The sequence below is a fragment of the Maniola hyperantus genome, chromosome 11 (genome assembly GCF_902806685.2).
Source record: "Maniola hyperantus chromosome 11, iAphHyp1.2, whole genome shotgun sequence".
Classification (NCBI taxonomy): domain Eukaryota; kingdom Metazoa; phylum Arthropoda; class Insecta; order Lepidoptera; family Nymphalidae; genus Maniola; species Maniola hyperantus.
Genome location: NC_048546.1, coordinates 12,800,276 through 12,820,410, shown reverse-complemented (window position 1 = coordinate 12,820,410; position 20,135 = coordinate 12,800,276). Strand labels below are relative to the sequence as shown.

The following is a 20,135-nucleotide window of genomic DNA, read 5'->3' as shown; positions in this document are numbered from 1 at the left end:
ATGAGTTAACTGAGTGCATCAAACCATGATAATTATGACACTAATAATTATTATAGTTTAACCTGTAGGTATCTATAAAAATCATGCTAGCAGCTAGTCGGAAATTGTATCAGCAAAGGTAGTCACGAATTAGTCTGAGCATCATACCGCATAATATAATATGATACATCGCGGGGCAAAGGACGAGGCAATTGTGCCAATTAAAGCGGGAATTGTGCCCGACCTGGATCATAATGGCCGCCAGCCTGTTACATCCAGTGTACCGTAGCGAAATTGCATTTTGTCATCTTGATTGATGCGGGATCGATAGCTGGACGAAAGAAGTCAAAGGGCTCCTTCACATTATTTATTTGGTTCTTCTCGGTAGGAAAGGCGTTCCAAATCAGTGGTAGATGCATCTGACGGTTCAAAAGTACCTACTTGTGAAAACTTACTTGAATAAAACGTATTTTTTATTTTATTTTATTTTATTATAAGAATCCTTTAACAAAACACTAAAAATGAAAGCTGTTAAAACCTTAATATTTAATTTGGGCCGTTTTGTTTGAAAATGAGTTCAGAGTTTTATTGAGTGAACGAAATCATGAACTTTGTACTATAAGGCACAGTTCTTATTCCGTTTTGCTTGCAAATAAGTTCAATTTGTTTACCAGCAACTCAATTAATCATTTTTTTATTGTGTTATTGACATGCGATAAGACTTTACCAAGGTACAAGTACCTAGAGCTCATATCTGCTCATTTGACTTTGGGGTCTGCTACCAGCACAAGTTTCAACATTTGTTGGAGGGCAAAATAATAATAATAAGTGTTCTTACAAGTGGTTGACGTTAAGAGGATGTTATCATCAAAAACTCTCAATTTTATATTTGGTTACTGCACCTTTCGTTAGATATTTTCACAGTTATTTTGCGGAACACCGAGGATCAACCATCAAAGGCAATCATTGAATAATTCATTCTACTATGATGCTATGACTTGACCTATTTAACAAGGACATTTTGTTACGAAGGCGTCAATAACCTCTCCTTATAAACTATTCGGCGTGGGCTATGAGTGTTATGGTCTGTCTGTTATGCTAGTTAAGTACTCGTTAAAATGAATTTAATAAAAGAGGAGTAGGTAGAACCTACTTAAAATGGCAGTTTTTATAGCGATACAACAGTGAGATAAAATCTTAGTATAGAATATCAGTATACCTACCAGGTAACCTACTAGGTAGGTAGTCCGCGTCAATGAAATAGTCGTTCTTGAAGTTAACCGCAAGACCCGTCGCTGTAGCATTTTTTAGGTATCAGTGGGGCGCGCGACGTGAGGGAGCGGAAACACCAGCCCGAGCCCTAGGCCACACCCCGCGTTCGCCATCTGCATTAGTGTGAGTACTACATTCGTACACAGTACACGAGCGCGTAGAACAATACATGCGCGAGCTCGCACTTGCATCGTAGATCGGATGCTACTATTTAACTGCCGGGAACTATACCTACAATATTAGAAGTTAGAACTGCGATCTTTTTCAAGTTTTGGAACACCTGGGGGTGAAGAGGTGCGAGACCAGGATTTATCTCGATCTAGCGAGTGCGATCAAGAAAAATCCAGCTGCCTCCAATACCACTTTTAGGGACCATCTCCATGTTACCTTTGTCAAACTCAAACCACGCTTCTGTTCTTGTACGAAGAAGACCAAACTTAGAAAAGAGACCTTGGCTCTCTGGAACTACGGCTCGATTGCGGTAAAATGACAATTGACAGCTACAATTTTACGATCGCAATCACCTCTGATTGGTTGATACTCGCTCACTATTGGCAACAATGAATTTGTGGTATTCTTGTTGCAACAATGGTTGCAACAAGAATACCACAAGCCAATCACAACAATTGCGATTGTTATGTGCGACCGACCAGCGACCAGCTGGAATGTGCGGCAATAACCAAGTGATATATCTAACATGGATGCCTAAAATCTTCTGGTTTTGGCTCTTGACTTCTGTTGGACATATTTAAGAATTAAACTTTTGAACTTTTTTACATCTATTGCAAAAATGAAAATATCTTGACTATGTGACTATATTAAATGCTAAAATAGAGCAAAAATCTTTGAGGTATACTTCCGAATAGAACCCCATCTTTTTAAACGCCCTTCTATCGTGTTTCCAATAATTTAATCATGTTTATGAACGTCTACAGTTTTCCCCTATCCTTAATTTTTATTCTACGAACTGCCAAGTCCATTAGGGGGTTGGTACGCTAAATTGAAGGGGGTGGAAAGACGGAGAAAGGGTGCGTTATTAATATGACTAAGACAGTGGTCCGACTGCCGGCGAGAAAACGACTAACTATCGGCGATTTTGTCTCTCAAGAAACGCACAATAAATGTGCATTCCGTGTAAACGAAAGAGATATCAAAAGTTGCTCTATGACTGTTCACACTGCCGGCGACGACTCGCTTTACTAGTTTTGTCACTGAGCGACGAGCTTTCATAAATAAACTTGCTCAGCGATATTCGCTTGAACACGTGTAACGCGCGCGCTAGTTTGCACAGGTTACATGAGTAATCGCTCGTCGCACTTGCACACTCGCTTATAGACCTGCGACAAAACTATCGAACCTACACACTCGCTTCCCGCTGATCGCCAACTCGTTTGTAGTTTCTAGTTCATCGTTGGCGGTCAAACCACGGCCTTAAATTGATATATACCTACTCGGTAGTCAGAACGTAACAACCTGTTTTAAGAGTAGGTAGGTAACTTTTTAGTTTAGCAGGTGGTTTAAATAACTAACTCAATTAATTGACAATGTGCCGAATTGTTGTAATTCTTCGCCCGGTATTCGGACGACCTTTCGTCTTTTGGTCCAAATAAGATGAAACAAGGTGATGTCCACTATTTGTCGCAGGCACGCGAAATGCTTGGCAGCTGAATTACATTTTGGTCGTTTAGGTACGATTACATTATACCTACTTATTAATTTATTTTATTTATTATATTATGCGGGATCAGGGATGCCCGTGGAGTTCAATACACTCGTCGTCAGACAAATTCTATAGAAAACTTCAAACCAACCCGAATTTGGCACCCAAATTGGTAAAGTCTGTTCACTAACATAGTGTCGCTACCATAGAGATAAAGGAAGCAGTTCACTAATCTGTCGTCGCAGGCGCTTTTATTATTTTGCTTTTATTATATTTTTTGTCATTGTTTGTTAAAAAAATGTTTTCTATTCTAAGAATAAAATAGAATAATTTATTATTTTTATGGTTATTGTAAAATAAAATACGAATAAGTATGAATAATAAACACAAGTTGGGTGGTGACACTATGTTAGTGTGAACAGACTTTAGTAGGTACCTACCTACATGATGCCACTGTTTTTTGAATCAATCAATCAATCAGCCTGTTTCCATCCACTGCTGGACGTAGACCTTCCCAAGAGCGCACCACCACACACGATCCTCTGCCTTCCTCATCCACCCACTCCAACTACCTTCTTAAGGTCATCACTCCACAACACGTCTGCCCCAGCGGCCATCGGTTCTGAATTGCCTCGCATAAAATTTAAAGGCCAGCCTAATAATTTACTCCAAGAAAATATAATGATATACTTATGATATTTTTACTGGAGCGATGCCTGGTAATAGGTAATCACTTCATACCCAAATATAATAGGTTTCTGACATGAAATATATTATTTTTCAGAGTCCAAAACGCAACCGAAACGAAACCACAAACGAACGACGCGTAAGCGATAGACCGCGGGCGATCGAGACATCCCGAATAATACGAGTCGGTGACGTCACAGCATGGCGTCCACCGACACATCGACCTCCAGCCAGATATCTGCCGCCGCGACTGAAGAGCACAAGCGCACGGTCGACGAAGCTTTCCTCAACAAACTGAAAGGCCTCGTCGAACGGTATGTATCTGAAACTAACATTGTGTCTGTGATGTCACAGCATGACGTGCACCGACACATCGACCTCCAGCCAGAAATAAGATACTGCCAACTGCCATACTCTTTTCAAAGTTAGCTACCACCACCTTACTACCAGACTACGTAATGCGTACATCGATGACTAGTGATAATGTACAGAGTGACTCGCAGTGTGTCACTAACTTGCTTTCCACGTAATAAAAAAGTAATAGAAGCAAAGCATCACACATTCACTCAGACTAGCATTCCACTAGCACTAGCATCTATTGGTTACCTTAATATTTAATTACCCCTGGCAGTACATCTATTGTTGTTAGTGTACCGATCTGATAGCTTTAGGGAATTCGTAAAATAAAAATAAAAATGGAGTTCTTTCCAGGTTGAGGCTTGACAACGCGACCTTGAAGAAGTCACTCGACATCGAGCGGAGCGAAGTTAGAGCGCTTAAGGCCCGACACGAGAGCACTATCAGAAACCTAAAGACTGAATCCAAGAAAAAAGAAGAACAGTTAGAAAAACAGCTTAGAACAGTCGTTATACCAGACAGAGTTGAAGAGCCGTTAGGAAATAACAAGATGGTAGAGCTCAAGAGGTTAGCAACAGAGATTCAGTCTTTGAAAGCAGCGAACAAGGGTCTTCAAGAAAAACTCAAGGTAGGTATCTACTATATTATAACTAGCTTATGCTCGCGATTTCATCACTCAAACTACTACTCAAATTTCGAACTCCTATTTTACCCCCTTATGGGTTGAATATTCAAAAATCCTTTCTTAGCGGATGCATGTCAAATTTCAGCCCAATCCGTCCAGTAGTTTGAGCTGTGCGTTGATAGATCAGTCAGTTAGTCAGGAAGTCACATGGGGGTAACGTAATGTAGTTGCTGTCCATGAAAATTTGCAGCAACAAAGTAACAGCCACTTACTTTGGAAATTTGCAAGGAAGGGTTGATAGTTGAACACAGATTTTACGCCAATGAATACTTCTTGTCTTATGGCTTTTTGGTAGGAACTAAGTAGTACGAGTTCTATTCCTATTTTGTTTTGTTCATTTTTTACATAAATTATTAAAACGTCAATACCATAATGACCAGAAGTAAATTTCATAGAAAAAGTCTTAGAATTCTAGAGAAGTGATTTTTTATTAAAAACCTGTATCAATATTTCAATAACAAAAACAGCAGTGCTCACACATAGTCCAAAAATCCATACTATAAAAACTTCTTTTAAATTTTTCACGGTCAACGATATCTCTCCTTTGTTGTTCTCAGTATATAGTGCTTTGCTATGTGTTCGATACAGCGTATACTCATCAGATTTGGTCCAATATTCTAGAATACCTCCTTGATTTAAATAACCCAATATGTTATCGAGTCTCGGCAAATATGGGCTTCCATAGCGTAATCCGTATACAGTAGAACAAGGTACAGGGCACTCAGTAACGGTATGAAAAATTGGTCGGCCGTTTTCCATATTCGATGGTTTACGACTTATATATTGAGCGTCAGATTTTCGCAGTAAAATTGCATACTGGAATTTTCTGTTTTCAACAGCGTCTTTTATATTCTTGTCGTTAAACGTTACAGTTCTTTTTAAAAACTCGTTATAGTACTCTCCGCTTAGACTCTTCCTGAAAATCTGCATATGACGGTTATGAACTCCAAATGTTAAATTTGCTTTCAACAATTCTGATATTGTGTTCGCATCTTGTTTATATCTTGGATATGATACAGATGACGTGATGATTCCCTGTAAGCATTAAAAATTCAACACAAGAAGAGAAAAGAATAAGAACATGAAAAATTCACGACAAAAGTACTTACATCAATAGCGCAATTCACGACCAAAGAATATATCATAATAGCTAAAATGACGCATCTGAAGATTAATCCAGGAAATTTGACATCCACCGTTTGCCTTAAGAAGCATTTTACTAACTCCAGAACTGTTTCAGATGCTGACTGTTTATCATTGATCTTCCATATATTTTTCTCCGCTCTTCGAATTGCAATACTAACAACAATGAGAACTATTACGTTGAAAGTGAAGAGTAATAATATATCCGTTGAAATTAATTGCACTGTGGTCATAAATGCTGATTGTTGCATGGACTTCTTTATTAAGAAGCATAAATTGTCCTGGCCCAGGGGATACGTTGTGTCGATGTAACCATAATAGGAGTTCTTCAAAATTCTAGAGTTTAATTCTAAGTCTGTATACCCATCCATTAAATCTGCCGTTACTCCTGTGGCCGTGCCGTTATCTAACAAATCTCCAACTGTATTACCGTCTCTAGGAGACAACGGTGTACAGGTTGCATTAATTCTACTCATTATCGTCTTGGCTAGCCTAGAGCTACAATAAACTGGTCCAGTATCATCGGAAGTATAAATTTTTCTAAAAACACTTAATCGTAGCTCGTGTCCATTCAAGTCGTCATATTGTCCCTGTAGTAATCTAGTAATATCACTAACATTCGTTATATCTTTGATTTCATGGTAAAATGGATTATAAGTATACATTTTTAGTTGTTCTGACCAAAGAACTAATATCGAGTTAGTTATTTGCCGACTCCATAGTAATTCGAAATGAACCTTCATTGAAAAATAAAAGTAGCTATCAACTTCAACAGGTACGTTTAAGACAAAGATGACTGCAGATCTTCGTTTGAAAACACCAGTTTTGGTCAATGCATCAATCGCATTTTCGCTGTCCTCAACAGTTAGTTGGTCCGAAGTCACAATGTATGCGGTTTGTCCGTGCGTATTTCGTTTAGGTTTAACTCGAGTACTATTCGAATTTTGGCATCCATTCAAAAGCATGACTGGATATCCGTAGCCGAAGGTCTCGGTATATTTTAAGATCCTGTTCTCGAAGTACGTGAATTCGCAAAAGGTGACTGTGAAGAACCATTGTTGGAAGGCGTTGAAGATTTTCAAGACTGCTTCATACGCGAATTCTGCTTTTATGTAGGTCTCGTTGTGGTAGGCGAAGACTTCATTGTAGAGGACGCTGGAAGGACTTATACACAGAGAGTAGCTGATGAGTGTGAGTGTTGTACAGATTCTGAGCATGATGCGTCGCGTGTGGTCGGTAATCAGAGCTGGGGACAGACTGCAGGGTTTAAGGTCAACGTGGCAAGCGTGCGACGAAAGCCATCATTAGTGGAATGTCAAAGAGGATGAAGTGTGTTTAAAAGCCGTCAATTACCGCGCAAACACAATATTGGCATCGTTTAATTACGTCCACGATAACATACTCCAATATTATGATACTTGATTAGTTAGCGATGTAGGTCGTTATGAAGTTGTATTATCCAACCTGCCATTACAATAGTGGAAAATAAATAGTGATTGCGGAAATGAGAACCGACAAAAATACCTTGTGTATTAGCGTTACCGCTAAAACTTTTTAAAGGTGTGTGTTCTGGTCAAGGACGGTATCATTAAATTTCTAGCTTATCTTCATCCGCGTGCACTACACAAATTTCGAACCCCTATTTTACCCCCTTAGGGGTTGAACTTTTTAAAATCCTTTCTTAGCGGATGTCTACGTCATCGTCATAATAGCTATACGCATGCTAAATTTCAACCTGATCCGTCCAGTAGTTTAAGCTGTGCGTTGATAGATCAATCAGTCAGTCAGTCAGCTTTTACTTTTATACACTCGATATAAATAGAGATTACCTAGTAGGATAATTTTTTGATTGAAAAGTTAGTTTTGTAATGTAAAGATGGTCAAACTTTTAGAGCTTTTACGAAGGTTCACCATAGATAAAGACTTATTATGAACTAAATCCGATACTAGAGCTTTGTATTAAATCACTTTGCTTGCGGTAGTAATTTGAAAGGCACTTACTTAAATAGTGTCTCGTTTTATTACCACGAGTTATTACCTCCTGCCCGCCCTTGTGGTCGCGTGCCTTTACCAGTCGTAAACCAACCTAATTATGTGGTAGGTGTTCAATCCAGTGGTATTACAATAAATTTGGATAATAAAAAAGGTTTTAGACTAGGTACTAGAATTTTACGATATTGACGAAAAAATTGGAATTCTTCTAGACCTTGAATGAAGAGTGAATTGGAACTTTCTAGGCACGCGCGTTACATCTTTCGCTCTATTATTTTCTAGGTACTATTTGGTGTGGATTGCAGTCAGGCGCATGTCTATTTATTTGGTTACAAAATCTTTTAAATACAGATGGAATCTATATTTATATAAAATAAATTTCAATTTCAATTAATATAAAAGAAAAAGCCGACTGACTGACTGACTGATCTATCAACGCACATCTTAAACTACTCGACGCGACGGATCGGGCTGAAATTTGGCATGCAGATAGCTATTACGTCGACGTAGACATTCGCTAAGAAAAGATTTTAGAAAATAGAACTCCTAAGGGTGTAAAATTGTGGTTCATAGTTTGTGTAGTCCAAGCGGACGAAGTCGCGAGCATAAGCTAGTACCTAGAACATAAATAGAAAGATCTATTATTCAAAATAAACTTTTACTAGTAAGTAGTAAAAGTAGTACTTTTGAATCGTCAAATGCATAATCTCTGGTTCGAAAAGCCTCACCGAGAAGATCCAGCAAGAAACTCTGCGGTTGCTTTTTTCAAAAATTTGATTTACAATAATAATATTATGCCATGTGTAAAAGTAATTGCAGTCACGCGCATTACAGGAGCGAGCTCAAGATCGGTTAAATGGAGGGGTCATTTATAATATGTATGTGAATATAAATAAATATTCACATACATATTATAAATATTCACATACATATTATAAATATTCCTGCGCTCATTGAGCCGGCAGGGATTAGTCGGGATGATGGCAAGAGACCTGATGGATTGACGCTGGTTCCCTGGGAACGGGGACGGGCGCTAATATGGGACGCAACTTGCGTTGACACATTGGCCCCGTGTCATATCAGGAAGACAGCATCAAGACCGGGAGCCGCAGCAGAAACAGCTGAAAACGGCAAGCGGCGCAAGTATGCCTCTCTTATAGAGAGTTACATTTTTGTGCCGTTTGCCGTGGAGACCCTGGGGCCATGGAGACTTAGTGCTAAAAATTTTTTACGAGACATTTCACCGCGATTAATAGCCTCATCTGGTGACAGAAGGGCTGGCTCATTTATTGCGCAACGGATCAGCCTGGCTGTCCAGCGCGGAAATGCAGCCAGTATTCTTGGCAACATTCCACGCGGTCATGATTTATATAGTAGTACTAGCTTATGCTCGCGACTTCGTCCGCGTGGACTACAAAATTTCAAAACCCTATTTCACCCCCTTAGGAGTTGAATTTTCAAAAATCCTTTCTTAGCGGATGCCTACGTCATAATAGCTATCTGCATGCCAAATTTCAGCCCGATCCGTCCAGTAGTTTGAGCTGTGCGTTGATAGATCAGTCAGTCAGTCAGTCAGTCATTCAGTCAGTCAGTCAGTCAGTCAGTCACCTTTTCCTTTTATATATATAGATAAGGCTAGCTTTAAGTTTTATTGTAATATTAAAAAAGATATAAAAAAAAATTATAATATTAGTATGGATTAGCATGGATGCTGTGGTTATGGCCTCATAATCTTTGTTTTCATCATGGCAGGTCGCGCAGGCGGCGGAGTGCGCCCGCGCGGCGGAGTTGCGCGCGCAGGTCGCCAAGCACAACGCGCTGGAGCAGGCCGCGCGCCGAGATGCGCGTGCGCAGTGCCACAAACTGGTCAGTACCCTTCCATACTTCGGTCCCTTCCATACGGTCTTCTACACGGAACTCGTCTCATTAGCGGGGAACTACAACCGGCTACGGGAATTCGCGCACCATTGGCATAAGAGGCGGAGCAGCTCGGAGCGTACAGGTGCCAGGCCGGCACCACGGAGGAGCAGCAGCGGGGATCTCAGCTGTGCTAGTGACGTCTAGCCCCCAAGGGGGGAGAGTGAGCATAAGGGACAAGGTAGAGACAAAATAATTTGTAGGGAGTCAAGAAGGCGCCCCGGGAAAATGTCAAAGTCAAAGTCAAAGTCAAATGACTAGTTAATTAATAACTCTTTTTGATGGTCAGATGTTGGATTTCTAAGATATAGTGGTGATAATTAGTCTCAATAGCTCAACCGGTATATGAGTGGACTGAAAACCGAAAGGTCGACGGTTCAAATCCCGCCCGTTGCACTATTGTCGTACCTACTCCTAGCACAAGCTTGACGCTTAATTGGAGAGGAAAGGGGAATATTAGTCATTTAATATGGCTAATATTCTTATTTAAAAAAAATATATATATAATATTATGATAATAGATAATAGATAATTATAATGCCAAGAGCAAGTACCGAACGGGCGCCCTCCCGCGATTCCGCCCATGTAACCGAGAGGTTGGTGGGGCTATGGGAGGTGGAGGGTTGTCCCAGTACCCTTCCATACAGGCATACGGTGCTTCCATAACGAAGGAACGCCTTTCTGGCATTAGTTTTCCCCAGCAATTTTAATATGAGAATTTACTTAAAGATGATCTTTGTCAGCCCTAGCACAGACTACGGTCTATTCAGGCTGCAAATTGCAAATACCAGTCTCACTTTTTATCTAGTGCTTTGGTCTTGAAGTGTAGTGTATGTTCACGTTCAAAAAATAAGTCAAAAAGGAATATTATGTTATGCGTCATCTCAAGCGCGTTCCATCTTAGGCTGCATTATCACTTGCCAGCAAGTTTCATTGCAGCCAAGTGCAAATCTATTAAATTAAAAAAGGCAGGTTTCCGGTACCCACTTTGTTTGGAATAGCCAATCTAGTATAGAGTATAGCGCGTAGTACATAGATAGAAATCGTTGCGACATAAAACGCCTACGAAATCCCCATAGCAATGTTTAGTTTAGATGCATAAAAATAGTAGGAAGATTTCTTTTTATTTTCTGTACATTCACGTAGAAGTAACATCTACGACCGACCTATTTGGCTCAGTGGTGAATACTGTATTCTTACAATGTAAGCGGGAGGTCCTGGGTTCGGAATAATAATAATAATTATAAATCATATTGACCCGACTGTGAATCTGCCCTGAGATCTTTATTAGATGATGCCCGCGACTTCGTCCGCGTGGAAAAAACCTTTGGAAACTCTTTGATTTTTCTGTATAAAAGTTTCCTATATCAATTTCCGGAATGCAAGCTACCTATGTACTAAATTTCATACAAATTGGTTAAATGGATGGGCCGTGGGAACGAATGATTGAAACGTGTGATTTTCCAGGATAAAGTGTATGTTTTTCCCCGGGATGTAAGCTAAATCTGTACCAAACTTCATCAAAATCAGTTAAACTGTTGGTGAAAAGCTAGCAGACAGACAGACTGATTCACCTTCGCATTTATAATATTAGTATGGATATGGATAGTGTTGATAAAGCAGAAACTTTTACAAGCAAAAATATAGGTTAATTGAGTAAATATCGATATATTATTAGGTAATATTTTCGTGGTTACAGCAGCGATAATATTGTGATAATTAATTATGCAGGTATTAAGTAGGTATTAACTAAATGTATTTTTTTATCGCTTTTTCCTTATTGGTTATCAAAAATACATATTGCTCACTTAATAACATTATTATTAATTTTGGGCTATATAATGAAAGTTCCTACCTACTTAATTTTTTTTATATTATAATTTCATAAAATTGAATTTATGAAGTAGGTAAGTAGGTAAAGAGCTTTTGCGCGTGAATTTTTATCCGACTACCTATCCGTCAAAGCCAAAAGGAAGGATTATGATTTTGGCAGTCGATGTGTGTATGTATGTATGTGTGTTCCACTGCAACGGCTAAACTACTGGGCCGATTTTGAATTAGGTGTCAATTGATTCGTTGTTATAGTCGGACTCTGAGAGACCCTTGCTCTGTATTCGCGGCGATGGGTTGATCAGATGAAGGAAAAACGTACTATAGTAGTTTTGTGTTGTCCACAGCTGGAGGAAATCAAATCGAAGGAGCGGGTGATCATACAGCTGAAGAGAGAGGCGGCGCGAGCAGCGTCGCATGAACAGGTTAGTCGTATAATAATAATTTGTGCCTTTGAATCCCTCACTACACTCAGAATTCTAACTTAAAAAACTATAAGAACTATTATATTATAATCCTTCGCTCGCCCGGGATTCAAATTAGGCACTCGCAACAAAAACGAACCTTGCTATGTTGTTAAATAAATTAGTACTTATCAAGTTAGTAAGTAGGTACCTATTTAAGTATTCGTTACTGATGTCACAGACAAAATATAAAAAGTAACATTTTTCATCTGTGACACCACCCCGAATGGGTGCACAACTCAGATGCCCTGCATCATAATGCTATGCGCCAACACGCATAAAATCAGGGTGCTGATTTTCAGCTGTGGTCCGCACCCGTACATAGTCGAAATTCCACGGACTCATTTAAAAAAATTAAAAAAAAATAATTAAAAAATTGAATCGACTGTTAGGCGTTACGAAGTTCGAGTTTTGAGTTTTTTTTTGAGTTTTGAAACCAGTTAAGAGCATAAAGTTTTTGATGCAGGCAAAGTATTATACCTATTTGTTATTCACGCGACGCACGGTGCACTGAGGTCCGTGGCACCGAGGTCCGAGCCTCTCTGTCTCATAGCCATTGAAACCTGTTACGACTTCGGGGAACTTCTAACCAGCTTCTATGTACCTACATACTAATGTAAGGCTGCGTCACACATGCATATCTGCATCATCAGTACCCTCAATTTCAATTTCAATTTACAAAGTAGGTACTTATTATAACAAATATTATTGGACAAACCAACAACAAACCAACAAACCAACAAACCAACAAACAAACACACTTTCGCATTTATAATAAGGGTACTGATATTAGTTGGTCAGTACACCTACTTATGAATAAACAACAATGGTGTATAATAAAATAAAATAAATTTATGTAAATCCAGTGTGACATGAACTTTGCAATGAAATTCAACACCAAGTATGAAGTAACTGTACCCATACGCGAGGCTTCCCATGATATAGGATTCAGGGAAATCTGTGTAAAGCCTTAGGCAGTGGTCCGACCGCCGCGGCGAGAAAACGACTAACTGTCGGCGATTTTCTCTCTCAAGAAACGCACAATAAATGTACATTCCGTGTAAACGAAAGAGATGCATATACGTACCAAAAGTTGCTCTCTAACTGTTTACACTGCCGGCGACGACTCGCTTTACTAGTTTTGTCGCTGAGCGACGAGCTTTCAAAAATTCAGCGATGCCCGCTCGCTTGAACACGTGTAACGTGCGTTGTTTGCACAGGACTGAGCGACCGCGGGCGAATGGCGCGAGTAATCGCTCGTCGCACTTGCCCACTCGCTTATAGCCCGGCGACAAAACTATCGCTTCCCGCTGATCGCCAACTCGTTTAATTTTTTAAGTTCTACTCGTTTCTCGTTCATCGTCGGCGGTCGGACCACTGCCTTTATAATACCATTATTACACCTACTTGCGAATTTAACACGTTGCTTCAGGCATTGTATTAAGATTATGCGTTAATTATAATATAATATAAGTTACGTATGACATAGTTGTATTAAAATAAATATCGGTAAGTAGGTTAATTAAATATTCACATGACTTCTTGAATATTATGAAATACTTGCATTTATTTTGATATTTCAGCATTTACTTAGGCCGCGGATACAGCTAAGTTTTACTGACGTAAGTAACTCTGGCTTGATAACCAATAGACTTCTAATGTGTTGTGTGTTCAATGTTGTATACCTAGAATCAGGCGTTACCTACTTTGCGAATGAAATCGAATAAAATCGATGAAATCCATGATATACAATGAACCAAAAGCTAAGTTTGTTATAATCCACTGAAACAGATCAAATCTGTATGGTCCAACATTCACCTTTAATATTAGTGTGATGCGGGCCCACTTTACTAATGTAAACACTCCTATAATACATACACTTACCTTAGTTCTTCTTAATTAATTACGTAAGCTATTTACGTCAGTAAAACTTACAGGTGTAATTACAGCCTTTTTTTTTGAGATTACAATAAAACTTAAAGCTAGCCTTATCTAATTACTATATAAATCATGACCGCGTGGAATGGTGCCAAGAATACTGGCTGCATTTCCGCGCTGGACAGCCAGGCTGATCCTTACAGCCTTACTACAACATAGTTTTTGTAAGACAAAATATTCTTATTTACAAGAAAATTGGTGATAACCTTGCGACTCCTGCGCTCAGCCTCAAAAATGTTGTAAGTTAAAATTTCTAAAGCAAATTAGAATAATTAGAGTTATTAGTATAATTTCTAAGTGCAGGACGTATGGAATGTCAAAATACTTGAGAAGAGGCATGCCTCAACCGTGTGAAATGGCTCGGAGGCGCAATTTAAGGAGCGTCCGGTGAGGACGGGCCATGTTATTTGGTACAATTATACCTACACGTACTTTTGCCTCGGGCTTACAGCTTCTTTGTAGAAATATTATGCATTTTGTAATCTCTTCTTAAGGAAAAAAACCGGCCAAGTGCGAGTCAGGCTCGCGCACCGAGCGTTCCGTAGTACAGTCGTATTTTTTTGACATTTTGCACGATAAATAAAAATCTATGATTCATAAAAATAATTAAAAATCTGTTTAAGAATCCACAGGTGAAGCCCTTTCATATGATACCCCATTTGATATAGTTATTTTACTTTGGTAATTGAAAATACAAATTATTAGTTCATGACCACAATTTTTTTGTGTGATGTAACCACAAATTCACGGTTTTCATATTTTTCCCCTAATGTCTGATATAAGACCTGCCTACATGCCAAATTTCATTATTCTAGGTCAACGGGAAGTACCCTGTAGGTTTCTTGACAGACAGACGGACAGACAGACAGACAGACAACAAAGTGACCCTATAAGGGTTCCGTTTTTCCTTTTGAGGTACGGAACCCTAAAAATCATGGTCAAACTCAATTAACGATAATATTATCAAGTATGATAGATATTTAGGTAGATACCATAGATGCTTTATAATGATTGGACATCATTATCATCATTGGATAAAAGCGATGATAGCCTAGTGGTTAAGAGTAGACATCGGCCTTCACGCACCTCTAACTTTTCGGAGTCATGTAAGTTCTAAGCAATTTAAATATCAATTGTTTAACGGTAATGGAAAACATCGTGAGGAAACCTGCATGCCTGAGAGTTCTTTGTAATATTCTCGAAGATTGTGAAGTCTGCCAATCGGCACTGGGCCAGGATGGCAGACTATGGCCTAGACCACAAACTCTTCTCATTCTAAGAGGAGACCCGTTCTCGGTAGTGCAAAAATACCTATTTATTTCATGTAGGATAACTTGTGGCTCTAATCAGTTAGGTACCTATAACCTACCACCGCCGCCATTCCGACAATAGATTCTACTGATAGAGGCAAGTAAAAGATTTTAGGACGATTAAGTTAATTATATTATTATATTCAGTTTTACAGTCAAATTATTATCATAATCGGCATGCATCATTTTGTGGTCATACAATAGCAGTTCCCATTAAATAAGCTTAATCTCTTGTGGAAATTAAATGTTATTTTTAATATATTTTACTTATAAGTACCTATATGTACATTGTAGGTACATCAGTATTTAATTTGAGTAAAAAACAAATAGCGTTTAAAATTAATATACATAAATACAGTATACTAAAGGCACGGAAATGGTAAAAATGTTTTAGTGGAATAATGATTTTCAGGTTTGGAAACGATATACAAAAGCTGTATTTCTAGGACTGAAAAGTAAAACTACGACTATTCGGATTTACGTAGCTAAACTAGTTCACAAGCTGATAGTTGGAACTTGGAACGTATGAGAGATACTTTCCGGTTGATACGCCACAAGAAACATAAAACTAGTCAGGCGAATCCACTTAATTCAGATTCGCGAGTACAGAACGGATAAGCTATGAGTTATGAGTGAGCACATAAATGCTATCATCACTCGACCATTTCAGCTCACTTGATTTCCTTTGTCGTTTCGAGAGATTGCTATTCAGATAGCTTTTTGGATTTTGTTTGTCGCAAGTTTATGTCTAGAGCATTGTGTGTTTCTGCATTTTATAATACATATTTCTGTGTATTTATTCTCCGACCATCCCGACCTATCGCCGGTCCATTTCTGAGCACTGGCCACTTCTCAGAATAAGGAGAAATCCACCATGCGAGCTAAGTGCGATTTGGCAAACTTACACACTTTTGAGAATATTTTAGGAGTAGTCTCCGGCAGGTTTCCTGAATATAATTTCTTCACTGGTCAATTGCTTAAAACACACATACCTCTAAAAAGTTAGAGGTGGGTGATCGAGATAGAAAGAGGCTAGAGTCTGACAAGAGTCCGACGCACATAATCTGCTACTGATCCGTTCTAATGAATAAACGTACTATCCATCTAGCGAAACACGTCGTACACCATGAGGAAGCTACACTAATTTCCAATGAGGAAAGCATTAATATGCAGTATGCTTACCTGGCGGCCACAAGTTTAAAATTGGTGGCGATCACAATGGATCAGAGACGGCCAAAGTGACCCAAAATAAAATGGGATAGGGGCAAGAGAAAGAAGAAGAACACCTATTATCATTACCTATTATAGTCTACTAGTCTAGAGGCCTACAAGTTTTAGATGTCGACTGACCTCAGGTTAGGATATATGGGACGTTTTTATGCAATAATCATATTATTACTTATTGTTTTAGAATTCGGCAGAATGTGTTTCTACATGGATATGTTATTAGTTCCTACAGGATCAATGACACTGTTATCATACAATTTATTCCTGTGGTTTTCGCACTGGCTGGCTGCATGCATCGTTTGAATTAACTGCTGTACCCAAGTGCTGTACAGACAGGCACAGAGGCAGGCCGTACTGTCTCACCAAGTTACAAGTACCACTGCCACAGACCGAGGCTGGTTGTCGCGGAGAGCGCACGCGCCATTTTGACGCTGACTGACGTTTCGCGCGTACCGTTTGAAAATAACGTTCAGAAATCAAATTGTGTCTACTTTTTTATAAACTTTATTTTGTTTTTGTGTTTACATTACATAAGTCTGTGACTTCGTGTTTTTATTTAATTTATTTACTTGTACTTACTTATGTTGTAGGATTTAATTAGTTTTTATTTGTACTGTGCAGTGACCGTTGAGTCGTGATCTAACGTTCATTATTTGTGTGTTCGAATTTCGGATTTGCTTTCTATTACTGTGAGTATTATACCTGTTTTTATTGTTTATGTTTATCACTCATTAGTGGTGAAAGTAGAATTTGTTTCACCAAAATTTTTGGGTGATCCCATTGGCATACTTTACGAGCTCTACCAGTCAAACGAGTTGCAGGTCAATATTTGAACGAATCTCTTCGCATTACCGATGGCGAGGCTGGCTGAGGGCTAAATAAACTCTTTATTTAAACTCAAAAGCCCTTCAGCAAACTTTCGTATGCTCATTTCATCATAGAAATATAGGTAAGTAGGTTGTCTCTAAACTCAGAATAAGAACTAAAGCACTTTTCTAGCTCTATAAGTTTTATGTAAAAAGTTGAGGATATTACGGATAAAAAAAAAATCTTTCTTAAGAGAGATTTTTTTTTTCTTTTTTGATTAATCATCAACACAATCTAGTGGTTGAGCCATCCGTCTCTTATTTGGGAGGTCGGGGGTTCGATCCCGGGCACGTTTTCCACAGCTCTAACTTTACGGAGTTATGTGCGTTTAAACTAAATATTAACACTTTACACATCGTGAAGAGGTCTCTTCACGATGTTTTCCTTTATTCACCCTAAAACACCCACTCTAGGATGTATACTCGGAAATGCGTGTCCCGGTGTGCACCCCGGATAGTGAATTTTTGAATTTGAATTTAGAAAAGGGTTTCTCTTAAGTAGGTAGGACGTAGTAGGTTGTAGATCAGAAAGATCCCGATCGAAACCTATTTAATTGTTACCTATTTATATAAATAAATGCGAATAAATTCACGAGTAGGAAATGGCAGAACATAATACTTAAATAAATAATTTATTATTACACTCATAATAACCAGAGCAATTCTTGCGTGAAAAAAAAAATCGTTCCGGAAGAGTTCTAATTTGACAGGAAATCAAATGAGCCACATGAATCATGAATCGCTTCTTGAGTTGAGTTTTTTCTTTTAGTAATAAAGGTCGGTGTACACTCTGTGCCTCAACTCTCAAGTATTAGTAGATATTTGATTTATGTACGTGGTAACCAGGGTACAAACTACCTTTAGACCAAATAGATGATGCCCGCGCCTTCATCCACGTGGATTTAGGTTTTTAAAAATCCCGTACAAACTCCTAGCTTATGACCATCCATAGCATGCAAGCTACTCTGTAAGAAATTTCGTCAAAAATGGTTAAACTGATGGGCCGTGAAAACCTAGCAGACAGACACATTTTCGCATTTTAACCTGACTGCAGCGAATACCAAAAAGAGGGTTATGTGATTAACCTGTATGATAAAAGATACGTCATTAGGTATCCACCATGACCCAATGTGTCACACTCACTGATACATAAAATTCTTAAAAAAACAAAATGGTACATTTTATGTGATTTAATGAGCGGACTTAAGTCCGCTCATTAAATCACATAAAATGTACACACATATCACATAAAGATGCAGTGCCAACCGCAGTTGGAGTTTTTTGAAAATATTTTAAATTACTTGTTAATGTCATTATGGACAGATACACGTGAATAAAATGTGTCATTAAGACACGCTTTTTTTAAATAAAGAGGAATTAGCATAATACGACCGTTGATAAAACAATAATATTATAATAGATGTGCCCAGTGTAAACTCAGGTTTACATTATAGGCCAATGGCACTTGATGGTCTCTCACGGTTTTTGTTGAAGAGTTGACACAAAAAGTGAGAAGGTTTTTTATATGTTTCTAAAACACAGATCGGCTATTCGAATATCGTAATGAAGTGGGTAGGTACCTATACGCGTATACGCGCATCCGGTGTTTTATTTTACATAATTTATTGTCATACGTCTAAATGTTTATAGTAAATGCAAGCATTTCGAATTCAAATGGGTATTTTATACAGAATCTCTTAGAACCGGTGTCTGTGATTCGGATACGTGTTCCGATTTTGAAATATGGAACTCGGAAAAAGTATCATTTACAACCATAGGCAAAGTAGAAGTAAATACGAGTAGGTACAAATGCACTAAAACACGCACCCTAGGGTGTATAATCGGAAATGCGTGCGTCTATGGTGTATAAACGGAACAAGTCACTAAAACGCCTTAATCTTAAACCAGGCAATAACAAAATAAGAACTTTTGCATGAATGAGTATGAGTAGGCATAATCAGAGCATGCAGAAGCATCAATCCATTTTCTATCAGCGGCTTGTCTCAACTCCGTAATAAAATATGGAAAAAACAAGAGCTTGAAACTCTACAAAATAAACACTCGCGGGATATATTACAAATTACGCCTAGTGGCTCGGTTTTTAAACTCACACTCATGTTTTAGTAACCCCTATTATGCAACCGTTTCATAAACTACCTCATGCAAGAGACTTATGTCCACTGCTGGACATAGGTCTCTTGAAGCAACTTCCGAACGCCACGGTCTTGCGCCGCGCGCCGCCACATAAACTACCTACTAAGTAGGTATTAAAATATTGTACGGTCTACATAATTTAGTTATTTAAGTTCGCATTCCCGGAAATTGATATTGATTGAATAGTGAAAGTGATAATATTTAAATAGTAGTTAAGAGCAACAGGAAATGAGTTCAGAATAATGGCTCATTAATCTCCGTGAGCCATCTCCGGGGAGCCATTAGTGCAATCCTTCAGCTCATATTGGCGTACTAAGATTTATCTTTGCTTTGCATACCAAATGCTAATATGGTAGCTTAGGACTGCAGAGGCGTAAAGCTCATAGAGGCATAAAAGCGCTGTTACCATAGTTGAACTATTATTATCGTTATTCTTTAGCCAGTAAATAGGTAGCTACCTTACTAATGCCTACCCTGGCTCTACGCGTGTGCACGGCACTGCTTAGGAGCAATGATCTTTCTTGTCCGATGACATGTTACTATGCCATCGGTAGTACCTACCGTGTAGAAACCAAATGGGTATAGGTTTTTCTAAATAACAAAAATAGCGAGCAAACGAGCAGGCGGGTCAGTGATTACCGCCGCCCATGAACG

At 38.7% G+C, this 20,135-nt stretch overlaps 2 protein-coding genes across 4 annotated transcripts in view; one reads left to right on the top strand and one right to left on the bottom strand.

Moving 5' to 3' along the window:
• LOC117986487 (uncharacterized) overlaps nt 1–20,135 on the top strand; it is a 176,207-nt gene that overhangs the window by 13,048 nt on the left and 143,024 nt on the right. For all 3 annotated transcript variants that reach the window (XM_069501708.1, XM_034973323.2, XM_034973321.2), the window contains exons 2-5: nt 3,696–3,912; nt 4,310–4,583; nt 9,528–9,641; nt 11,870–11,947. In XM_069501708.1, the coding sequence (XP_069357809.1) occupies nt 3,800–3,912; nt 4,310–4,583; nt 9,528–9,641; nt 11,870–11,947 (579 nt within the window). In that variant the 5' untranslated portion in view covers nt 3,696–3,799. The remainder of the gene's footprint in view (nt 1–3,695; nt 3,913–4,309; nt 4,584–9,527; nt 9,642–11,869; nt 11,948–20,135) is intronic.
• LOC138403042 (uncharacterized) lies at nt 5,052–7,000 on the bottom strand. The gene is made up of 2 exons (XM_069501992.1): nt 5,750–7,000; nt 5,052–5,675 (listed from the first exon to the last, which is right to left on the bottom strand). The coding sequence occupies exons 1-2, from the start codon at nt 6,998–7,000 to the stop codon at nt 5,052–5,054; spliced, it is 1,875 nt and encodes a 624-aa protein (XP_069358093.1).

Excerpts from the sequence above, each read along its gene's own strand:
- LOC138403042 (XM_069501992.1), bottom strand. The coding sequence starts at position 7,000 with ATGCTCAGAATCTGTACAACACTCACACTCATCAGCTACTCTCTGTGT. Across the intron at positions 5,676-5,749 it reads TCGTGAATTGCGCTATTGAT|GGAATCATCACGTCATCTGT; the intron begins GTAAGTACTTTT and ends TAATGCTTACAG.